Here is a 24,562-nt window from a genome sequence, read left to right as displayed (position 1 = left end):
ATTTGAGTAATGAACTCTATTCCAAAATTTCATTCAAAAACTCTTAATCTTTAATCTCTCCTAATTCCACCATCCTTTGTTTTTAAGATGATTTAAGCTTTCCTTAAGCTTAATTATCATCCAAAGATCATAACCAAATCCTAAATTCAGCTAAATATCAACTAACAATAGATCTTACATTTGCTTATGGCTTCACGGTGGAAAAGAAGAGAATGAAGAAGAGAAGTCTGGAACTCTCTCATATTTCCCATGTTTTATAATACTCAAAAAGGGGAGATAAAAATATTTCCCATGAAAAGACCATTTTGCCCCTTTAGTTCATCCATCTTTGCTATTTATCCAATATTAAAATTCTTTACTTAAATCCTGAGACTTTTAATTTATTTCTAAATTGAGCACAAAACTTTTAAAATTTGCAATTTAGTTACTGACCCTGATTTGGGAAGTTACAATTAGCATATTTCCAAGGAATTGGCAGGTACAGGAGGTGCTTTTCCTATCTAATTTGCATCCTCCATAATCTACATCAGAAAAGGCATGCAAGCTAAAGCTAGAGTCTCTAGGATACCAAAGTCCTAAACTAGGAGTGTCCTTAAAGGTATCTAAAGATTCTTTTAACAGCAAGTAAATGTGATTCCTTAGGGCATGATTGAAATCTAGACATAATGTCCGGCCTACTTGCAGTTAGATAAAGCAAAGATCCAATCATTGACCTATATAATTTAACATCCACACATTTACCTCCTTCATATATGTCAAGCTTTGTTGATGACATGAGGTTTCCCATTTTCCAGTCCAAACTTCTTGAGCATATCTTTGACGTATTTAGTTTGATTGATGAAGATGCCATCTTTTCTTTGCTTGATTTGGAGTCCCAAGAAAAATGAGAGCTCCCCCATCATGCTCATCTCGAATTCACTTTGCATTAGCTTAGAAAATTCTTGGCAAAGAACATCATTAGTAGAACCAAATATTATATCATCAACATAAATTTGAACTACTAATAAATATTTACCTTTATGCTTTAAAAACAATGTAGTGTCAACCTTCCCTTTTGAAAAACCTTTTTTCAATTAAAAAGTTTGACAATCTTTCATATCAAGCTCTAGGAGCTTGTTTTAAACCATAAAGAGCTTTTGTCAATTTAAGAACATGATTTGGAAATTTTGAATCTTCAAAACCTAGAGGTTGTTCCACATACACTTCTTCTTTTATAAAACCATTTAAAAATACACTTTTAACATCCATTTGATATAATTTAAATTCGTGAAAACATACAAATGCTAATAACATTCTAATTGCTTCCATCCTAGCTACGGGAGCGTATGTTTCATCATAGTCTATGCCCTCTTCTTGAGTATACCCTTGAGCAACAAGTCTAGCATTGTTTCTCACTATATTACCACTTTCATCAAGTTTATTCCTAAATACCCATCTAGTACCTACAGTAGATTTATTACTAGGTCTTTCAACTAATGTCCAAACTTTACTCCTCTCAAATTGATTTAACTCTTCTTGCATAGCCATAATCCAATGTTCATCATTTAATGCTTCTTTAATATTCTTAGGCTCTATGCACGAGATAAATGCAACATAATTACAAATATTTCTAAGAGAGGATCGAGTTGTTACCCCTTTGGATGGATCACTATAATTTTACCATCCTTGACATAGTTGTAATCTCTTGGGTAAGATACTTCCCTTTCTTCAATGGTTAGATTCTCGAGAGGATCATGAGTTTCCTCATCTTTCGTTTCTTCCTTTGATGATGGTTCTCCAACGTCATGTCTAACGTCATTTGTATTTATAACACCTACATCATCATTCAAACAAGAATCCTTCCTCGGAAGGAGAGTATCATCGAAAACAACATGTATAGACTCTTCTACAACTAAGGTTTTTTTATAAATACTCGATAAGCTTTATAATTTAAGGAATAATCCAGAAAATTCCTTCATCACTTTTAGCATCAAATTTGCCAAGATTGTCTTTACCGTTGTTTAAAACAAAATATTTACATCCAAAAGGATGAAAATATCTAATGTTAGGCTTATTATTTTTAAAAAGTTCATATGGAGTTTTCTTCAAAATAGGCCTAATCATTACTCGATTAATAATATAACAAGTGGTATTTGTGGCTTCTGCCCAAAAATATTTTGGCAAATTGTTTTCACAAAGCATGGTTCTAGCAATTTCTTCTAAAGTTCGATTTTTCCTCTCAACAACTCCATTTTGTTGAGGGGTTCTAGGTGCTGAAAAATTATGGCTAATACCATTAGAATTACAAAATTAAGTAAATCCAAGATTTTCAAATTCAGTTCCATGATCACTCCTAACACTAGTTATAGAGTAACCTTTTTCGTTTTGGATTACTTTTGAAAACGTGATGAATTTTTTTAAAACTTCATCTTTAGTACTTAAGAATAGAACCCAAGTATATCTAGAATAGTTATCTACCAAGACAAATGCATATTGTTTTCCACCCAAGCTAGTAGTTCTAGATGGCCCAAAAAGATCTAAATTAATCAATTGTAATAATCTACTAGTGGATACGTCATTAATGGATTTTAAAAAAATCGCTTTTGTTTTCCTTTAGCACAAGCATCACAAATTTTATCATTATCAAATTTTAGTTTAGGAAGCCCTCGAACCAAATCTCCTTGAATAAACCGATGCAAAACACTCATACTAGCATGTCCTAGTCTTCTATGCCAAAACATACTATCATGCTCATCCTTAGCAACTAGGCATAAATTAGTCATTTTTATAGAGTCTAAATGCACCATGTATATGTTTCCTATTCTATGACCAACAAGCATAATCCGATTAGATGCAATGTCAATGAACTTACAACCATTAGTTTCAAACATGACATTGAATCCTTTATCACAAAATTGACTAATGCTCAAAAGATTATGCTTTAATCCATTCATATATAAAACATTTCTAATTTGTATGGAAGAGGTATTACCTATTGTACCTATACCTTCAATGTGACCTTTTGAATTATCACCAAAAGTCACTTCTCCTCCATTTTTGGCGTTAAGCTCTATGAATCGTTTGTCTCCGGTCATGTGTCTTGAGCATCCACTATCAAGGTACCATGTGTTTGAATTTGTTTCTCGTGCCTTGTAGCAATGCTCCTTCTCCTACAAACATAGATTAATTTTTTATTTTTGGTACCCAAATTCTTTTGGGTCCATATTCATTAGTTTCCAAAATTCTAGTCCCCTTAGGTATCCATTTGTGTATGATATCCTTATCTTTAGTAATAATGAGTCCTTTAGGAACCCATACACTTCTAACGATTTTTCCATTAGAGGTTCTTCGGGGACCTCTATGATTGTAGTTTTTAAAACTTTTTCTAACAAAGTTGGATTTTGAATTTTCTCCATTTTCAAAATGTTTTGTTCCAACTTTATTAAAAGAAGTTTTAAGATCATCAATTTTCTTTTGATGATCATCATTGACCTTTGAAAGTAAATTTTGTAAATCTGAATGTTTCTTTTCAAACTCTTCTAGTTTGATTTGCAAATCACTGATTTTACTTTCAAGATCATTGTTGGTCTTGGATATGAGATTCTTTTCATTTTTCAATTTCGAAATATCATTTTTTATATTTTAAAAACAATTTCTCATAATCCGAAGCCAACCCATTATATTCCTCTAATAGTTCATCATAAGATAAATCATCTAAATCAAATGAGTTAGAGGTTACCTTAGAATCTTCCCCAAATGCCATCAAGCACAAGTGTGCTACTTCTTGTTCCTCTTCATCGAAACCCTCTTCATCGCTTCATGTAGCCATGTGAGCCTTGTGCTTAATCTTTGATTGACCTTCTTCTTCAATGTGGGCAATCATATTTGACATGCCCCGGTTTTTTGCATTCATAGCAAATGATTGGGTCCTTCTCTTTTGGTTTATTTTTGAAGCCTTCATTTCCTTTGAATTTTCTTCCTCGGTTAGGCCTCATCATTTTTCTGAACCGTTTGGCAAACAATGTCATTTCCTCGTCATCGTCATCTTCATCCGAATCACTCGCATCTTTTGTTGATTTGAGAGAAACTCCCACGTTCTTTTTTTTCTCCGTCTCATTCTTTGACTCGTCTCTTTTCTCAAGATCTTCCTCTTCTTTAAGCATCATTTCATGCGTGAGGAGAGAGCCAATAAGTTCATCGAGGGTCAAGGATTTTAAGTTCTTATCCTCGATGATCGTCGTCTTCTTTGATTGCCTAGCTTTTAGAAGAGAGTAAACTAACTTCCTTACAAGCTTGTCATTTGGAATGATTTCTCCATATGATTTGAGACTATTGACAATTATGGAGAATCTATGCATCATAGCTTTGACATCTTTATCCGATTTCATCCTGAAATTTTCATAGCTATGAGTTAGAAGACTAATTTTAGATTCTTTTACCTCGTTTGTGCCTTCATGAGTGACTTGTAGTTTGTCCCATATCTCCTTGGCGGTTGTGCAATATGAAACTCTCTCGTATTCATCCGGTCCAAGAGCACAAAAGATAATATGGATAGCTTTGGAATTGAGCCGGAACATTCTTGTCTCTCCTTCACTCCACAATCTTAGATGAGTGGAAGGTTTGATGTATCCGTCTTCTATGATATTCCATGCTCCCATGTCACTTGCTTGAATGAAATACATCATCCTATTCTTCTAATAAGCATAATTAGCTCCATTGAAGAAATGAGGCTTGTTAACGGGCAATGAATCAAGACCGAAATCGGAGTTTGAAGCGCCGACCATTGATGACTTGAAAATCGATGTAACTCTTCCTGAATCGACTCAAGAGGCGATTAAACCTTCAAATGAGTGAGGCTCTGATACCAATTGTTGAGTTAATCAATCAATGGAATAGGCTAAGAGTGGGTGAATTGGCAAATAAAAATTTCGGTGGAAACTTTACAGAAAATTAAAAGTAATTGCGTAGCGATTTAGAGTGGTTCGACTTTTTCAACTAAAGTCTACGTCCACTACCTTAGCTATCCACACTAAGGATTTTTCACAAATTCGCTAATTTTTTTTTATTTTGATGACAAAGAGTAACCTACAAATCCCTCAAGAATTATACCCCAAATTCTTGAAAACACTCTCTCCCAAAGAGAACAATAAAAATTTTGCAAACTTACAAGAAAATCCTCACAAGGCAAGATGTTTGCAAAATTCTAGAACAAAGAAAGAACACAAGATAATACAATTGAGCACAATAAGTGTTCTTGAAATCAAAAATGAATATTGAATGAAATAGGCTTGAAAATGCTCAAACTTGAGGTTTGATGCTTTCTCTTTGATTCTCTCTTGATTCTTGTTGATTGTTGTTTCTTGTCTTGATCAATGGCTTCTAAGCTTGTTTAAATACTCCTTCAATTGATTCTGAATGTTGGGGATGATTAGTGGAGTCAATGGAGCCGTTTTAGTGTGAAATCAATTAATAAAACAGCTTGGAGCGTGGGGGAATCGGTACCCCTTATAGGGAATCGGTTCCCTAAGTGTAAAATTCAAATATTTTGACTGTTAAATAAGGGGAATCGGTACCCCCTTGGTGGGGAATCGGTTCTTTCCGAGCATTCTGTTTTTCTCGGAGCAAACCATTCAGGGGGAATTGATACCCCCTTGGGGGGAATCGGTTCCCTCTGAGCAATCTGGAATTTTGGCTTTGAAATTGTTCGAAATATATCGAATATACTTAAAAAATCTTTTAAAAAATCTTAAAATTAATTTAACTTAATTTATTATATCAAAATATCAAAATATTTTCAACACTTTTCTATCTCTCTTCTAAAATCTCCAAAATTCACCCCTAATTCGTAACACCTTCCATTTCCGTTTTTAGCAGATTAAATACCAATCAATTGTAGTAGTAAAACTGTCGTACCGAATTTAATTTAACTCTAATGACCCGGTTCGGTTCCTTGGCAAATCCCAAGAACCATTTTCTTCGTGGAATCCAACATCCCCAAAAAAGAGCACTCAACTGATAGATCCAGACCATTTCACATCATTTTCAACTTCCATTTAAAAAACCCATAAAATATCACCAATCGCTTCACCGCCAGGGAACTCGTGTGTTGTCTTCCTTGGAGTTAGAGAAACGATGTAATTTAGGGGGTTTTGGTATACAGGGAAGGCTTAAAAGAAAGTTAAGTGTTTGTGTTGGAATTGATAGGATTTTTTATTACTATTTTGGGTTTATGTGGATTTGGAGTTGGGATTTTAGCCGGTCTTGTGATCGGTTATTATCTCTTCATCTTCTTCCAGTCTAGCAATGTTAAGGTACTCTTTGATCTCTTTCTGTATATATATCGTGTTGAATTTAGTATAGAACTTATTTTATGCTTACATCTCTTCATTAGATTAAGTTATTTATGATTTTTCTGCTTCTTTCGTTGTTCTGCATCAAGTTGCTTTGTTGTAGTCTTGTAGATGTTTGATACTATTATTGTTGCTATTGACGGAGCTAGAAATTGTTTCTTTAGTCATTTTGCATCCCTTGAAAGACTATCCTAACCGGTGGAATCCGCAACAATCAAATTCAAGTGAAATCATATGGGACTAATCATATAAGCAGTTACATTGCTTGAAATTTTACTTAGTTATAATTCTAGTAGCAGGGCACCTAGAGCTGAGCTTAACAAAAATAAGCAGGTTCGGGTGACTTGGAATCAGTCTGCCTCCCCCTATGTTGCTCTACCTCTTTATTTCTCTTGAAGTGTCCGCTTCCAACACCATAGTCTAACCATGTCTAGATATGGTATAGGACATAATCCCCGTAAGAACTAAATACGTGAAATCTAGGTGAAAAGACTGAACATGCTTGTGTTAGACACATCTGTGTCTGGCACTCGCACCAAAGTTTGAGTAATATTTGTTAAAAACAATGAAATTATGTGTAAAACTCATGTATTTCTGTTGTAGGTAGTGTTACATATTTATACAAGTAGTAGCCTTAACTTAGGAAACACTTAAGCTAGGAGAGTATCTAATTCTAAGGAATACACAATCCCTTAAAGTTAGGGATTACAACAACTAATAAATATTTACATAATCCTATCTTAATTACTCATAATATTCCTAATTTCGGAATCAATGTTCTGACACTCCTCAAGCGGGAAAGTGGATGTCTTCCATCTTCAGCTTGCCTGCTAACTTCTGAAAAAGCTTACCAGGTGTTCACTTGGTAAGTATATATGCAACTTGATCTCCAGTGGACAAATAGGGAGTACAAATTAGCCTACTGTCGAGTTTTTCCTTTATGAAATGTCTATCCACTTCAACATGTTTTGTTCTATCCTACTTAACTAGATTATGAGCAATATTAATTTTTGATTTATTGTCACAATACAACTTCATTGGACCTTCCCACTTAATCTTTAAATCTTCTAAAATAATCTTTAGCCACAATAATTCGTAGATTCCAAGTGACATTGCTCTAAACTCAACCTCTGCACTGGATCTAGCCACAACATTCTATTTCTTGCTTCTTCATGTCACTAAAGTTTCTCCCAAAAAAGTACAGTACCTTGAGGTTGATCTTCTATCATCCACTAATCATGCATAGTTCGCATTAGTATAAGCTTCTAAAGTTAAATTTCCTCTTTTAAACAAAATTCCCCTGCCATGTGTACCATTCAAATACTGTAGAATTTGATTCACAACCCTTAGGTGTGTTTCTTTAGGATTTTTCATAAATTGGCTCACAACTCCAACAGCATAGGCAATGTCTGGTGTGGTATGTGATAGGTAGTATTTCAATCTCCCTAGATCTTTGACTTCAAACTCTTTCACCAAACACTTCTTTAGATCATCAACCCCTTTCAAATCATCACCTGTGACTATAATGTCATCTACTTACACCAATAAGGCAGTAACTCCCCCATTAGCAGAATGTTTCACAAACAAAGTATGATCACACTGACTTTGTTTGTAGCCCAACTTCAACATTACTTTAGTAAATCTTCCAAACCAAGACCTTGGAGACTGCTTTAATCCATATAAAGCCTTTTTTAACATACACACTTTCTGCCGAACACTTGGACTAAATCCAGGTGGGATGTTCATATAAACTTTTTCCTTGAGATCTCCATGTAAGAAGGCGTTTTTAGTATCATATTGTTGCAATTTCCGTCCTTTTTTTTTGATAATTCGATTTTATTACCCAAAGAAGCATATAGTTGCTACAAAAACAATCAGATTTCTGATTACATTTGATCACCCTACTTACAAAAACAAACAACGATCAAACTATACCCCAATAATTACAAAGTGTAATATTAACACTATCAATTCTATTTAAATTCCTACCCCTTAATTGTATACCTACTATTTCCTTAATAGTATGAAGCATTTTTTCAATATTTCTTGAACGACCTTGGAACAAGCTTTTGTTTCTCTCCTCCCATAGAGTGTAGATTAGTGCATTCGAAGCTATCTTCATGATTGTTATGAGTAAGGACTTACCTTTCCATGCACATCAAGCCCAAGCTATGTGAGTCTCCCATGACGAGGATCTACTATGTAAGCCATTAAGATTGAAGACTGCCTCCCATAAAGAAGCAGCCACATGACACTCAAGGAACAAGTGGTCCCTTGTTTCCAAAGAAGCATTACAAAAAAACACATTGACATTCGATAACAAGCCCCATGCGATGCAGCCTATCCTTTGTTGGGAGTATATCAAGTAAAGTCATCCACACAATCAAATTATGTTTTGGGATATGGAGTGGAAACCATATCAGCTTCTTCCTTGGTACTTTAGTACACTTCACCCTAATCACTTCCCAAATATCACCTACCTTTATAGCTCTAGTAGACATAACAGGAAAAGCCTCATACCTCATTTTAAGGATATGCCTTAAGCTCCAGCTAGTATTGATTCCAACTTCCAAATTCCAAAAATCATTTTCCTTGAACACAATATTCATCTTTACAATAGGGGCAAATGTTTCGAGATAATCTATCCTATAGGTTTGAGAATAACCCTTAGCCATCAACCTTGTCTTGTATCTCTCTAACGATCCATCTGACTTGTATTTTATTGTTAACACCCACCTGTATCCTACTGCTTTCTTCCCTTCTGGTTGTTTCACCAAGTCCCATGTCTTGTTCTTCTCTAATGCTTCCATCTCAACCTGCATGACATTCTTCCAATTCTCATTTTCTTATGCCTCGGACACGATTTTAGGAATGGTGATGGTGTTTAGGCTTGTAAGGAAGGCTTGGTGATTGTGAGACAAATTTTTGTAAGACAAAAATAGGTAACAAGGGTTTTTTATGGTGCAACTCCTTTTTTCTTATTTTAATCTCAATGGGAAAATCAAAAATCTCTGAATTAGAGACAGGATCAAAAATTTCAGTGTTATTTGAATCAAAGATAGGTTCAGCAGTTACCTCGGTTTGTATAGGAGAGGAAAAGTGTTAGGATTTTTGGAAGCTCGAATCGACAACCGGAATGGTTTGCAAAGAGGGGTCAGAATGGTTTTGTGTTTAGGGAGTAAGGAGATTGAAAGATAGAGAATTGCACAGTGATTTATAGTGGTTCGACTTTCTCAATCAAAGTCTACGTCCACTACCTTAGCTCCTCACCAAGGATTTTCCAACAAATTCACTAATTTGTTCTTTCTTTTGAGGATAAAGAGTAACCTTACAAACTCTCTAGTTTTTCCGGGCTAAACTAGAACCTTTCTCTAGCTTTTACACAGGATTAGCTAGAACCTTTCCCCTTTACAAAAGGATAAGAAATGTAAACAAGAAAACCTCTCTAAGGTAGGTGTTTACAAGATTGAGCTCACAAGAACAAAATATTTACAAGAGAAAGATTAAATAAGATTGAAAAACTCTTCTCTTGTGTTTGATTGCTTGGATAGTTGTTCTCTTGTTTCTTCAAGTGTCCTTAGCTTGTATTTATAGCTTGTATTTATAGCTTGGAATGTGTTTGAAGTCGTATATAGTCGTTGGGGGTGTTTTGGAGCCGTTTGGGGATGAGAAACAATTAATAAAACAACATGGAGCGTGGGGGAAATCGTTACCCCCTCATGGGGAATCGGTTCCCTAATTGCAATATGTTTTTGACCGTTAGACAGGGGGAATCGGTACCCCCTGGGGGGGAATCTGTTCCCCTTGGGGGGAATCGGTACCCCCTGGACAATCTGATTTTTCTTGAAACCCTTTAAAAAGAAAGTATTTTTGGCTCGATTAAGGCTCGAAATACTTTGTAAAATTGTTTTAAAATAGTTTAAGTATAAAACACAATTTTACACTTTAGTAAGGATTAAAATGAACTTTGAAAGACTTGGAGTAATATTTTGATATTCGAATAATTATATCGAATATACTTAGAAAATTATTTGCAAAATCTTAAAATTCATTTGTTATATCGAAACATCAAAATGTTTTCAACAATCTCTCCCTTTTTGATATAACAAAACATTTGAGTAATTTTAAGATTTTGAATTCAAGTTTAAATTACTCCCCCTTACTTTAACACTTCTCCCCTTTAAAACACCTTAACACTTTTCTCCCTTTTTGTTAAATCAAAAAGACTCTAATCTTTTAAAGTTCAAAATAACTTTGGAGATTAAGTAGTAAATTTAACATTTTAAAAATCATTTGAAAAAATCAAAGCTCCCCCTCAATAAATGCATTCATAAAGTTTTCCAAAAATGTTATATATTTGAAAATTTTGATATCAATTGTTAGAGAGATATCATTTTCATTTAAACCACATGCATAAACATTCAAATTTAGGTCAAAATTTTAAAATTTGTAAAATCAAAGTATTTGAAAAATTGATATCAATTGTTAGAGAGATATCAATTGCATTAAAACCAATTTTGACCAAAATTTTATTATGATGAACTAAAAATTCTTAAAAATTAATATAACTTTAAAATGTTTATCATAACCATCTTTTCAACAGACATGAGATTAAAACAATGATGCATAATCATTTAAAAACAAAACCCATGCATGCTTAAAATCAAATGAGCAACCAAATAACCAAAATTAAAAGCATTAAGCTTAGAGGTTACCCATTCCTTTTTCATGTGTGGCTAGAGCATCTTGAATATCATCACTCTCATCACCCTCATCACCATTGCTCCCATACACCTACAAGAGACATTTAAGTAGATTTTGGTATCCAAATTGCTTTGGATCCTTGGACGTTAGTTTCAATGCCCCTTGTTCCTTTCGGAACCCATACTATCCTAATTTTAAAATGTTTTCCTTTCTTCAAATGACAAGTATGTTCCAAATGACCATGATAATGACAATGTGAGCATATTGTCATTATTGAACTAAATGAATTATTTAAAATGATTTCTTTTTCTTTTGTTAAGCATTCAAGCTTAACTTTTAAATCAAAATTTTGTTTTTCAAAACTCTTATTTTTTAAAGCTCTAAATCCTTTTTCAAAATTTTATTTTGGCTTTCAAAATCTATTTTTGTTTTCAAAAGAAAATCGTTTTCAATTTTAAATTTTGAAATCATTTTCTTATATTTGGAGTTCATGGTCTCAAACTCCGAATATAACCTATTAAAAGCATCTTGTAACTCATCAAACGTATATGAATTAAATTCATTTGAGTTAGAAGATACCTCGGGCTCTTCATAAGCCATTAAACACACCACCTTTGTTGGTTCTTCTTTCTTGTTTCCATGGATTTCCTCGAGCTTATTCTAAAGCTCCTTGTCACTTGAACATGAAGAAAACCCTTCATAAATTTCAGGACCAAATGCACAAAACAACATGTGCATGGCCTTGGCATTAAGTTGAGCTTTCTTCTGTTCTTTGTCACTCCGCTTCTTCTCCTTCTTCTTTGGAGAAGAGTAGTCATTCTCAATTATCTCCCATACATCAAGATCATTGGATTGGATGAATACCTTCATTAATTTCTTCCAATGATGATAGCTGACTCCCATTGAAGTATGGAGGTTTGTCGGTTGGTAGGGAGTCTTCCATGTGGAACGAGCCGGAGATGGAAACCATTTTCTCGGTTGTGTAGGGAATTGGTAGAGCTTCTTCTAGGATCGTCTCAAGGTGGTTAAACCTTCTTAATGAGTTAGGCTCCGATGCCAATTGTTAGGATTTTCGGAAGCTCGAATCGACAACCGGAATGGTTTGCAAAGAGGGGTCGGAACGGTTTTGTGTTTAGGGAGTAAGGAGATTGAAAGATAGAGAATTGCACAGTGATTTATAGTGGTTCGATTTTCTCAATCAAAGTCTACATCCACTACCTTAGCTCCTCACCAAGGATTTTTCCAACAAATTCACTAATTTGTTCTTTCTTTTGAGGATAAAGAGTAACCTTACAAACTCCCTAGTTTTTCCGGGCTAAACTAGAACCTTTTCCTAGCTTTTACGCGGGATTAGCTAGAACCTTTCCCCTTTACAAAATGATAAGAAATGTAAACAAGAAAACCTCTCTAAGGTAGGTGTTTACAAGATTGAGCTCACAAGAACAAAATATTTACAAGAGAAATATGAAATAAGATTGAAAAACTCTTCTCTTGTGTTTGATTGCTTGGATAGTTATTCTCTTGCTTCTTCAAGTGTCCTTAGCTTGTATTTATAGCTTGGAATGTGTTTGAAGTCGTATATAGTCGTTGGGGATGTTTTGGAGCCGTTTGGGGATGAGAAACAATTAATAAAATAGCATGGAGCGTGGGGGAAATCGGTACCCCCTTATGGGGAATCAGTTCCTTAATTGCAATCTGTTTTTGACCGTTAGACAGGGGGAATCGGTACCCCCTGGGGGGGAATCAGTACCGCCTGGATAATCTGATTTTTCTTGAAACCCTTTAAAAAGAAAGTATTTTTGGCTCGATTAAGGCTCGAAATACTTTGTAAAATTGTTTTAAAATAGTTTAAGTATAAAACACAATTTTACACTTTAGTAAGGATTAAAATGAACTTTGAAAGACTTGGAGTAATATTTTGATATTCGAATAATTATATCGAATATACTTAGAAAATTATTTGCAAAATCTTAAAATTCATTTGTTATATCGAAACATCAAAATGTTTTCAACAATCTCTCCCTTTTTGATATAACAAAACATTTGAGTAATTTTAAGATTTTGAATTCAAGTTTAAATTACTCCCCCTTACTTTAACACTTCTCCCCTTTAAAACACCTTAACACTTTTCTCCCTTTTTGTTAAATCAAAAAGACTCTAATCTTTTAAAGTTCAAAATAACTTTGGAGATTAAGTAGTAAATTTAACATTTTAAAAATCATTTGAAAAAATCAAAGCTCCCCCTCAATAAATGCATTCATAAAGTTTTCCAAAAATGTTATATATTTGAAAATTTTGATATCAATTGTTAGAGAGATATCATTTTCATTTAAACCACATGCATAAACATTCAAATTTAGGTCAAAAATTTTAAAATTTGTAAAATCAAAGTATTTGAAAAATTGATATCAATTGTTAGAGAGATATCAATTGCATTAAAACCAATTTTGACCAAAATTTTATTATGATGAACTAAAAATTCTTAAAAATTAATATAACTTTAAAATGTTTATCATAACCATCTTTTCAACAGACATGAGATTAAAACAATGATGCATAATCATTTAAAAACAAAACCCATGCATGCTTAAAATCAAATGAGCAACCAAATAACCAAAATTAAAAGCATTAAGCTTAGAGGTTACCCATTCCTTTTTCATGTGTGGCTAGAGCATCTTGAATATCATCACTCTCATCACCCTCATCACCATTGCTCCCATACACCTACAAGAGACATTTAAGTAGATTTTGGTATCCAAATTGCTTTGGATCCTTGGACGTTAGTTTCAATGCCCCTTGTTCCTTTCGGAACCCATACTATCCTAATTTTAAAATGTTTTCCTTTCTTCAAATGACAAGTATGTTCCAAATGACCATGATAATGACAATGTGAGCATATTGTCATTATTGAACTAAATGAATTATTTAAAATGATTTCTTTTTCTTTTGTTAAGCATTCAAGCTTAACTTTTAAATCAAAATTTTGTTTTTCAAAACTCTTATTTTTTAAAGCTCTAAATCCTTTTTCAAAATTTTATTTTGGCTTTCAAAATCTATTTTTGTTTTCAAAAGAAAATCGTTTTCAATTTTAAATTTTGAAATCATTTTCTTATATTTGGAGTTCATGGTCTCAAACTCCGAATATAACCTATTAAAAGCATCTTGTAACTCATCAAACGTATATGAATTAAATTCATTTGAGTTAGAAGATACCTCGGGCTCTTCATAAGCCATTAAACACACCACCTTTGTTGGTTCTTCTTTCTTGTTTCCATGGATTTCCTCGAGCTTATTCTAAAGCTCCTTGTCACTTGAACATGAAGAAAACCCTTCATAAATTTCAGGACCAAATGCACAAAACAACATGTGCATGGCCTTGGCATTAAGTTGAGCTTTCTTCTGTTCTTTGTCACTCCGCTTCTTCTCCTTCTTCTTTGGAGAAGAGTAGTCATTCTCAATTATCTCCCATACATCAAGATCATTGGATTGGATGAATACCTTCATTAATTTCTTCCAATGATGATAGCTGACTCCCATTGAAGTATGGAGGTTTGTCGGTTGGTAGGGAGTCTTCCATGTGGAACGAGCCGGAGATGGAAACCATTTTCTCGGTTGTGTAGGGAATTGGTAGAGCTTCTTCTAGGATCGTCTCAAGGTGGTTAAACCTTCTTAATGAGTTAGGCTCCGATGCCAATTGTTAGGATTTTCGGAAGCTCGAATCGACAACCGGAATGGTTTGCAAAGAGGGGTCGGAACGGTTTTGTGTTTAGGGAGTAAGGAGATTGAAAGATAGAGAATTGCACAGTGATTTATAGTGGTTCGATTTTCTCAATCAAAGTCTACATCCACTACCTTAGCTCCTCACCAAGGATTTTCCAACAAATTCACTAATTTGTTCTTTCTTTTGAGGATAAAGAGTAACCTTACAAACTCCCTAGTTTTTCCGGGCTAAACTAGAACCTTTTCCTAGCTTTTACGCGGGATTAGCTAGAACCTTTCCCCTTTACAAAAGGATAAGAAATGTAAACAAGAAAACCTCTCTAAGGTAGGTGTTTACAAGATTGAGCTCACAAGAACAAAATATTTACAAGAGAAATATGAAATAAGATTGAAAAACTCTTCTCTTGTGTTTGATTGCTTGGATAGTTATTCTCTTGCTTCTTCAAGTGTCCTTAGCTTGTATTTATAGCTTGGAATGTGTTTGAAGTCGTATATAGTCGTTGGGGATGTTTTGGAGCCGTTTGGGGATGAGAAACAATTAATAAAATAGCATGGAGCGTGGGGGAAATCGGTACCCCCTTATGGGGAATCAGTTCCTTAATTGCAATCTGTTTTTGACCGTTAGACAGGGGGAATCGGTACCCCCTGGGGGGGAATCAGTACCGCCTGGATAATCTGATTTTTCTTGAAACCCTTTAAAAAGAAAGTATTTTTGGCTCGATTAAGGCTCGAAATACTTTGTAAAATTGTTTTAAAATAGTTTAAGTATAAAACACAATTTTACACTTTAGTAAGGATTAAAATGAACTTTGAAAGACTTGGAGTAATATTTTGATATTCGAATAATTATATCGAATATACTTAGAAAATCATTTGCAAAATCTTAAAATTCATTTGTTATATCGAAACATCAAAATATTTTCAACAAAAAGGATGATTGAGCCTGCACTGGTTCTTTTCGTCTTGAGTGAACCAGCTAAGGATGAGTAGTGTCTTGAATTTTTGACTGATAAGTAATAGGGTCAGGTTGTAAGGTGGTGGTTGGTCAAAAATAGAAGGATGTTGGGAAGAAATAGAAGGCTTTTGGGAAGAAACAAAAGCAGGCTACTGCTACTCAGAAAAGTCAATGAGAGGCTGAAGAAGGAAATAATCTCTGTCTTTATCTTCCCTGAAGAAAATCTCCCCTGAAGGAAATCTCCCCCTGAAGATAGGGACGAGTAAATTAATTTTCCTTTTCTGAAAAAATGACATCAACTAAAATAAAATGTCTCCTTATAGGTGGATGATAGTACTTGTACCCCTTTTGAGTGGAAGATTAGCCAATAAAAACACACTTTAATGCCCTTGGATCAAGCTTCCCCTCATTTTGAGAGTGTATATGAACAAATGCAACACAACCAAATATTTTAGGTTTAACGTTAAGTGAGGGGCTGAAGTTTGGAAAGAAATTGTTTAGGATTTGGATAGGACTTTAGTGGGTAGTTTGTTTATCATATAAGTGGAAGTCAACACAACTTCTCCCCAATACCATTTAGGTACAATTTTTTTTAAACAAGAGGGCTCTTGTAATGGCAAGAAGATGGTCATTTTTTCTTTCTGCTACTCCGTTCTTTTGGGGTATTTACACACGATGACTCATGAATAATGTCTTTTTCTTGAAAATAGAGAGATAAGACTTTGTTGAAATAGTCCTTAGCATTGTCTGATCTAAACCTCTTTATTTATGCCATAAACTGAGTTTTAATCATAGTATAAAAGGTTTTAAAAGTGGAATTCACATCTGATTTTTGGTTTAGAAGAAATAACCATGTCACTCGGGTACAATCATCTATGAATAAGACAAACCACCAGGATCCACTTATATTATGAATCGTGGATGACCCCAAACATTGTTGTGTATAAGGGTAAAGGGGTTTGAAGTTCTTTTATTACTAACTAGGAAAGAAGAGTGTTTATGCTTTTAGCAAGTTCACATATATCACAATGGAATTCCTCACTATTTAAGGATTTGAACAAAGAAGGAAACATAAGCTTTAAAGTTGTAAAGGATGGGTGACGAAGACGGAGAGGGTGAAGCCATATCTGATTATTTGTAAAGTTGTCAAAAAAGATGGGGAATTCAGGGCACTGATTTGACCACCAGGGTCTTCAAGGTAATATAGACTATTTTCTTCTATAACACGTCCAATTATCATCTTCGTTCCTTGTTCTTGAAAAATACATTGGGTAGAATGAAAAAAAACACTACAGTTAGTGTCTTTGATTATTTTTTGAATGGATAAGAGGTTAGTAAATAGATTTGGTACATGAATGACATTTTTTAAAGTGAGGGTTTCACTTATAACAATATCCCCTTGACCAACCACTGTTATCATAGTGATATCTGCCATAATTATTTTTTTGTTGCTAGGATAAGGTGTATAGGTTGTAAATCTGAGTGAGGAATTGGTCATGTGGTCTGTAGCCTCTTAGTCAATTACCCAAGAGCTTTAGATGGGTAAATCCAAGGCCTTAGAGTGTTGAGAAGATGATGATATACCTAAAAAGACCATATTGTACTTGCAGAGGAGTTTTTGTCCAGGGAGCCCAGCAAATTTCTCAGTTTCTCTATTTCCTCTTTGTTGAACTCCACAGGCTGTTCTTGAGAGCCCTCAACCAATTTTTAGTTTTATATGCTCCTCCTTGACCCCTTGATGGTCCCTATTTTTCTGGAAAATTTTTACCTACTGTCTGTGGCTTTCCATGAAGTTTCCAGCACTTCTCCTTTATGTGGCGAGGTTTCTTGCAGTAGGTACACAATAGAGAGTCTCTGTTTACTACTTTTGATGTCTTTTTTGTATGTTGTTGTTCCATACTCGTTTTTCTCTCAACTAGAACTTTAGTGATCAGGGCTGAACTCTCCTCTTGATTGCTTTCAATCATAACTCATCCCCTTCCTTCCTCAGCTCAAATGATTACAATAGTCTCATTCAATGATGGCAGTCCTTTTCCAAGAATCTGTACCCTTACTGCATCCAACTTAATATTTAGTCCAGCAAGAAAATCATTCTTTCTTTTTCAACAAACCTCTTTAGGGCAGCTGCATCTTCGCTACACTTTATCTGAATACAGTGGTAATGGTCTATTTCTTGCCAAAGATTCTGCAGTAGGTTAGAATATTATGTGATTGACTTGCTTCCCTATTTGGTGGATGAAATCTTGGTCTTGATTTCATAAATCTGGGCAGCATCTTTAACCTTTGAATACATTTGTTTTACAGCCTCCTATATCTCTTGGGCTATATTGTATCGCTAATCTCTGGCACCATGGAATTCCATAACCAGGACATTACTAATGAATCTTGTTCATCCCAAGATTCAAACCTAGGATCAAGCTGGTATAGGTTGATCTAGAGGTTATGTGTTGTGGGTCTGAAGGTGTATTGTTTAGTTTGCGTTTTTAAGGGTATTATGGTTTTAGTGTTGCAGTATGTGCTATGTTTTTAAGTGTTATGTTGTAAGCAGTCTGTGGTTAGGGATTGATTGTATGTTATGATTCAGATTAATAAAATTCAGAGACACTCTTTTCCTCCTTTCTATGTCCTTCATGTTACTAATATAACATGTAGGATATGAAGTGATTTTTAATGATACTTATCTTCTATAAAAAAAAATCCAGTGGGCCCAGATTTTGAGATAAAGAAACCTATATTTGTGTATGTAATTTCTTTCTTTCTTAACCCCCCCCCCCCAAAAAAAAAGGTTTATGTCACAGAAGAAAAGGAGTTAATCATGGAAACATTAATAAAATGGGCTGCAAGTCCAGGTTGTTATTTTGTAATAAACGGGAATGGTGTTTGAAAGTTAACTGCTTGTGTTAAGAGAGGAGCGAGTATTTTGTCTGTTAATCATGTGTTTCTTGGATAATTTCAGGTTGTGGATTTGCAAAGTGTTTGCCCTACCACGAATTACCTTAAAGCCTTTGGTTCCAAGCTTCCCTTGTTTTGCAAATATCTTTGTGTCCTTGATGGAGAAGGTTTGAGTCATGGTCATGGATGAATTAAATTCTGTTTCTATTGTTTAGATCTTTGATGCATCTGTGTTTTCATTTGACAAAGTATTTGTAACTGCAAATTCTTTGCACATGCCTGATTTGCCCTTTAATGGGTGTAATTAGTCGGTTTAAGTAAATTAATGTGACAGTAATTTTAACTTTTTGATGAATCATGATTAATTTTCTTTTCTCTTTATCATTCGTCTTCTTATCTGCAGCCCTATGTTGACTTTGGATTGAAGCTTATAGGGGCTGATCTCATGTCCATACCAGGTCTTTACAGGTTTGTCCAGGTAAAAAATGTCATATGATGTTCCTTCTTAATTCTATTTTCCTAGTTTCTTACCCAAATACCTGGTTTTATTATATGTTTGAAAATGCGTTTCTTTTACCAAAAGTACAATCTGTTTGAGGCATCGTTTTCGTTTCTCTTTAGATGCACAATTTTTAGTATGGAAGTTGGCAGGCCTCAAGGATGACATCATATTTCATAGAGATAGGCAAACTTCTTACCAACGCCTTAGCTGGCATTATCTATATGATTTTATAGTTTATTGCTTTGAATTTTAAAAAAGATGCATGTGATGCAGGAGCTCATCAAAGATCAGGTTGCAAACATCTATCTTTGGCCTAAAACCCTGCAAGTTCCAGTTCTGGATCCATCAAAGTATGTTTCAAGGATGCTCTCATATTCTACTATGCCTTAATTCAGTCTTTTGTTTCTCTCTCTCTCTTCTTTGATCTTGGCCTATAAATCCATTTGAACTTGCAGAGCTTTTAAGAGGCCTGTAGGAATTCTCCATGTGAAAGTTGTAAGGGCAATGAAGCTAAAGAAAAAGGATCTTTTGGGTGCATCAGACCCTTATGTTAAACTGAGGCTAACTGAGGATAAGCTTACATCTAAGAAAACCACTGTGAAGCATAAGAACTTGAACCCTGAATGGAATGAGGAATATGATATGATTGTCAAAGATCCTGATACCCAGGCCTTGGAACTTCATGTTTATGACTGGGAGCAGGTAAGATTTACAATTTTTTCCTTTCAATTTTTTTGGAGTCTTATCAGTTGTCGCTATTGTTACCTTAACTGTTTCTTCCTGTTCTCAGGTTGGGGAAGCATGACAAGATGGGAATGAATGTGGTTCCTTTGAAAGAACTTACTCCTGAGGAGCCCAAACTTACGACCCTTGATCTTGTTAAAAATATGGACTTAAATGATGCTCAAAATGAGAAGTTGCGTGGGCAGATTGCGGTGGAACCAACATATAAGCCCTTCAAAGAAGATGAAATACCAAAATCTTTTGATGAGTCAAAAACACTGCAGAAGCCTCCTGATACTACACGTGATGGTGGAGGTGTGCTTGTGGTCATTGTCCACGAGGCGCAAGATGTTGAAGGAAAGCACCACACGAATCCATATGTGCCTGTTCTCTTTAGAGGCGATAAGAAAAAGACTAAGGTATGTTATGAGAGTAGCATTTAAAATAACCTTTTAAGAAATCGATGCAAAGTTCAGAGCTCTTTTAAAAGGATTTCCTTACCTATAAAACATTATGGGAAATTGTTTTAACCTTCACTCTAATTTTAAATATCCATTATTTTGTTCGACATTCATCTGATCTTGCAAGTTTCTGTGGGGATGCTCACTGATTTCTTGCTAATTACTTCTATTGTTTTATAATTATTTTTATTTTGAAAAAGATCAAAGATGGTGGGTAATCTTTGACAGATGATCAATTCATGTTTTCTTCAGAGGTCGAACAATGATACTGAAACTGTAAAAAAAAAAAAGCTCTTGAATTTTTTTTCACACTTTGTATTTACTATAAATGATGTGTCTTTTGAATTTTATTGGTACAGCATGTAATGAAAAACAGAGATCCAAGATGGGAAGAGGAGTTCTCGTTTGTACTGGACGAACCTCCTGTTAATGACAAATTGTACGTGGAAGTTCGCAGCAGTTCGTCAAAGATTGGCTTGCTGCATCCAAAGGTACTCTTTTTGAGCCATTGCTTGCACGAGTTATAGCAACAATTTATTGTTGCGAAATTGCAGTTAGGGCGTTCTATAGGCACAATTACGTAACAAAATGTTGTCCGGAGATTGGTTTGAGTGTCAATATTTGCATTGAGACCTGGATATAGATTTGGAAGTCTATATCGATTCTAGATTATAAAAAATGTCATTCTTTTTCGTCTTTGAACTTTGAAACAACAACAACAACAACAACAACAAAACCCAATTCCCATATGTATGGGGTAAGGGGGAGGTAGGGTAGTAGGCTACCCCCAACGCCAGGTTGAGAGTAACTTCCGTGGAAGACCTCCGGCAGTCAGAAAATTAAAAATTTAGATAAAATGCAATGCATGTATAAATAAATACATAAATACATAGCTAAACAGTATTCATATGCAGTCATTAAAATCATATGTGCGTCTGTAACGGGAATTAATCCCTGCATAATTATCCCTGCGAAAGAATCTCTGCATATAGACATAAGCATAAGATAAGATCCGGCTAAATTTAAAAGAGGAAACATGAAGAGAATGATACACAGAAGTAAACGTTAGCAAGCCCAGTTCTAATCCTTCATAAATACCAATAACAGAAACATATAAAAAGTATAAGTCATGGAAAATACTACAAAGACATTAAAAGAAGACAGAGGTGATACACCTATAGATGTGACCCACACTACTCGACTACCTAGTCTTTAGCCTCCATATTTCCTATCAGAGGTCATGTCTTCGGTAAGGGCTAAATCCCTCAAATCAGATCTCAAGCAGTCTTCCCACTTTCGCCTTGGTCGTCCTTTCCTTCTGGCACCGTCGACTGTATCGACTCTACCTCCTTACCGCATCCGACGGTAGTCGCCTAAGGACATGCCCAAACCACCGTAGTCTCTCCCTCAATTTTTCGGAAACAGACACACCCCAAGGACATCCTATAGCAGAGTTGTCGTCATATCCTCAGAGTCTTACCACATGTCCATCGAAGCATTCTCATTTCTGCGGCCTCAATCTTACGTGATCCTTCTTGGTTGCCCAACATTCTGATCCATAAAACAGCGCTGGTCTTATTGCCATTCTATAAAATTTTCCCTTAAGTTTAGAGGGACTTTGTCACACAGAACTCCAGTAGCGGCCCTCACTTTAGCCATCCGCCTTTATACGGTGTGTAACGTCATCATCTACACCCCCATCTTATGTATCATAGACCCTAGGTACTTGAAAAATCTTTGAGGGGAGAAACGTTGTCCTTCTATGCATACTTCTACATCTTCATCGTTTTGGTTCCCATTGAAGTTGAACATAAATACTCTGTCTTTCAATATTGATCCTTAAACCTTTTTCTTCCAAAGCAGTCTTCCAGGTAGCCAGTCTACTATTCAACTCAGATTTTGTTTCAGAACTAAGACAATGTCGTCAGCGAAAAGCATACACCATGGTACACGTTGGTGTCGCACAATAGATGTCGTCCATGATCAAGGCGAAGATGTAAGGGCTAAGAGCCGACCCCTGGTGGAGTCCGATTTCCACCGGGAATGCCTCGGTGTCGCCAACTGTAGTCTGACGTAAGTAGTAGATCTACAGTACATATCACGAATCGCCCGGATATAAGCAGTTGGGATACGTCTCGTTTCCAAAGTCTTCCAGATCGTATCGCGGGGGACACTTCATAAGCCTTCTCAAGGTCAATGAAACGCCATGTGAAGATCTCTAGATTTCCCTAATTTCTCCATAAGCCGTCGAAGTAGATGAATCGCCTCCGTGGTAGACCTGCTGGCATAAAGCCAAATTGGTTTTCCGAAACCCTAGTAACTTGTCAACCTAGCCTCTATCACCCTTTCCATAGCTTTCATGGTATGGCTGAGGAGTTTAATACCTCTGTAGTTACCACAACGTTGGGGATCTCCTTTATTTTTATAGATTGGTATCACCGTAGACTCTCTCCACTCATCTGGCTCTTGGCGTCTCTAAATATTAAAGATTGGTCAACCACTTAACTCCCTCTTCTCCTAGGGCCAACCACACAGTGATAGGAATTTGATCAGGACCGACAGCTTTGTCCTTCCATCTTTCTAAGAGCCATTTTGACTTCCTCAACCCAAATCCTACTTGTAGGGCAGTCATTGGCCGTAGTATGATGGTCGGCTAACCCATCAACGATACTATCTCTACATGGAGAGGCACCGTCATTAAATAAGCTAAAGAAGTAACTACCCAACCCTTTAATATCGTGATCTTTCGCTAAAAGAACACCATTGTTGTCCTTAATAAACTAATGTTACATATATCCTTTTCCTAATCCCTAGATTTTGCAGTCTGAAGATGCCCTTTGTCCTTCCTTGGTGTCTAATCTCTTGTACATTTCTCGTATGCCTTATCCTTTGCTTTAGCTACCGTTTTCTTGGCTTCCCGCTTTGCCTCCTGGTATCTTTGTTTAGCTCTCGACCTTTCTTCGTCGTCATTGCATTGTAGAAACTCCTTGAAGAATTTCTAGTTTGATATTATACACATGCATGTGCACACAAGCTCGCGCGTATAGGTGTATCTGTTGCTACTGTTTTTGTTAGCATTTGCAGGTTGGTTTTCCAGGTTTTGCGATTACGAGATCATCTTTTTTATTGAAACAGGAAACATTGGGTTATATTGGTATAAATCTTTCTGACGTCGTTAGCAACAAAAGAGTCAATGAGAGGTACCATCTGATAGACTCGAAGAATGGACGGATCCAGATCGAGCTGCAATGGAGAACTAAATGAACTTCGAGAGGAGAAAACCCATTTGTTGAAGTCTTAGATCTGCAATTGAGGTTATACTTCATTGTTGAAGTCTTGGATCTGTATTTGAGGCTATACTTCATTGTTGAATTCTTGGATCTGCAATTGAGGTTATACTTCATTGTTGAAGTCTTGGATCTGTGTTTGAGGTTATACTTCATTGTTGTTCGTTTTCTGTAAATGTATGTAACAATAATAATATTACTGGTGATGGCATTGAAGTTGGAAGAGTGGACGGACAATCCTTTGCTTTTACTTTTAAAAGATACTCACCTGAAGATCATTACAGCACGGGTTATATAGATTGTAAAATTTTGTTGTTTGCTTAACAAAAGGAATTTCATTTTAATCATATTAATAAATGACTAGTTTTGTAAGAAAATTTGAACAAAATGAAACAGGTTGGCTGAACAAAAAGCTAAAATTTTAAATTCTCTCAATAATATATATATTGTATGAAATGTTAGTTGAATAAAGAAGTAGAAAATTGGTAATATCACTTTTCAAACAATATTCTCTTAATATAATATTACTATCGATAATATTTTAGATTTTTCTGATGACAAGATGTAAGCGTACTTGAAGTTCTCAAACCAAAAGAAAATTACAATGCAGCTTGCAAAGGAGTAATATAATTAAGAACTCTTGTAGGCATTCGATTTATCAAATAAGACTGTTAAGAGTGCTTCATTCCAAAAACGATTAGGACATTCATAGCAAACAGTAAAGCCCTAGTCACCTCTAATAATGCCTATTTTTCTTTCAGCAACTCCATTGGTTGGGGAGTATCAACGCAAGAACTGTGATGAATAATTCCTTTTTGTTTCAAAAAATCACCTAAGATTGCATTAAAAATTCGACCATTATCGGTTCTAAGAACTTGATATTTGCTTGAAACTGAGTATTGATCAGTGAGTGAAAATTTTTGAAAACACTTGCTTGCCTCGGATTTTTGTTTTAGTAAATAAATCCACGTGACTCTAGTGTGATCATC

At 35.2% G+C, this 24,562-nt stretch overlaps 1 protein-coding gene across 1 annotated transcript; it reads left to right on the top strand.

The window, feature by feature from the left end:
* The first annotated feature begins 5,922 nt into the window (after window positions 1-5,922).
* LOC120177944 (synaptotagmin-2-like) lies at window positions 5,923-23,836 on the top strand. Its single transcript, XM_039183921.1, has 8 exons — window positions 5,923-6,290; window positions 18,665-18,767; window positions 19,004-19,078; window positions 19,376-19,452; window positions 19,558-19,805; window positions 19,895-20,244; window positions 20,646-20,777; window positions 23,422-23,836. The coding sequence occupies exons 1-8, from the start codon at window positions 6,283-6,285 to the stop codon at window positions 23,548-23,550; spliced, it is 1,122 nt and encodes a 373-aa protein (XP_039039852.1). The 5' UTR covers window positions 5,923-6,282; the 3' UTR covers window positions 23,551-23,836.
* Window positions 23,837-24,562: the final 726 nt, after the last annotated feature.

The sequence above is a fragment of the Hibiscus syriacus genome, unplaced genomic scaffold (genome assembly GCF_006381635.1).
Source record: "Hibiscus syriacus cultivar Baekdansim isolate YM2019G1 unplaced genomic scaffold, ASM638163v2 tig00112343_pilon, whole genome shotgun sequence".
Classification (NCBI taxonomy): Eukaryota; Viridiplantae; Streptophyta; class Magnoliopsida; order Malvales; family Malvaceae; genus Hibiscus; species Hibiscus syriacus.
Note: the sequence above shows the minus strand (reverse complement) of the source record. Positions and strands in the feature narration are given on the sequence as shown.

Coding starts and splice junctions, on each gene's coding strand:
- LOC120177944 (XM_039183921.1), top strand. Junction 18,768..19,003: donor TTGTGTCCTTGATGGAGAAG/GTTTGAGTCATG, acceptor TCTTATCTGCAG/CCCTATGTTGACTTTGGATT. Junction 20,245..20,645: donor GCGATAAGAAAAAGACTAAG/GTATGTTATGAG, acceptor TTATTGGTACAG/CATGTAATGAAAAACAGAGA.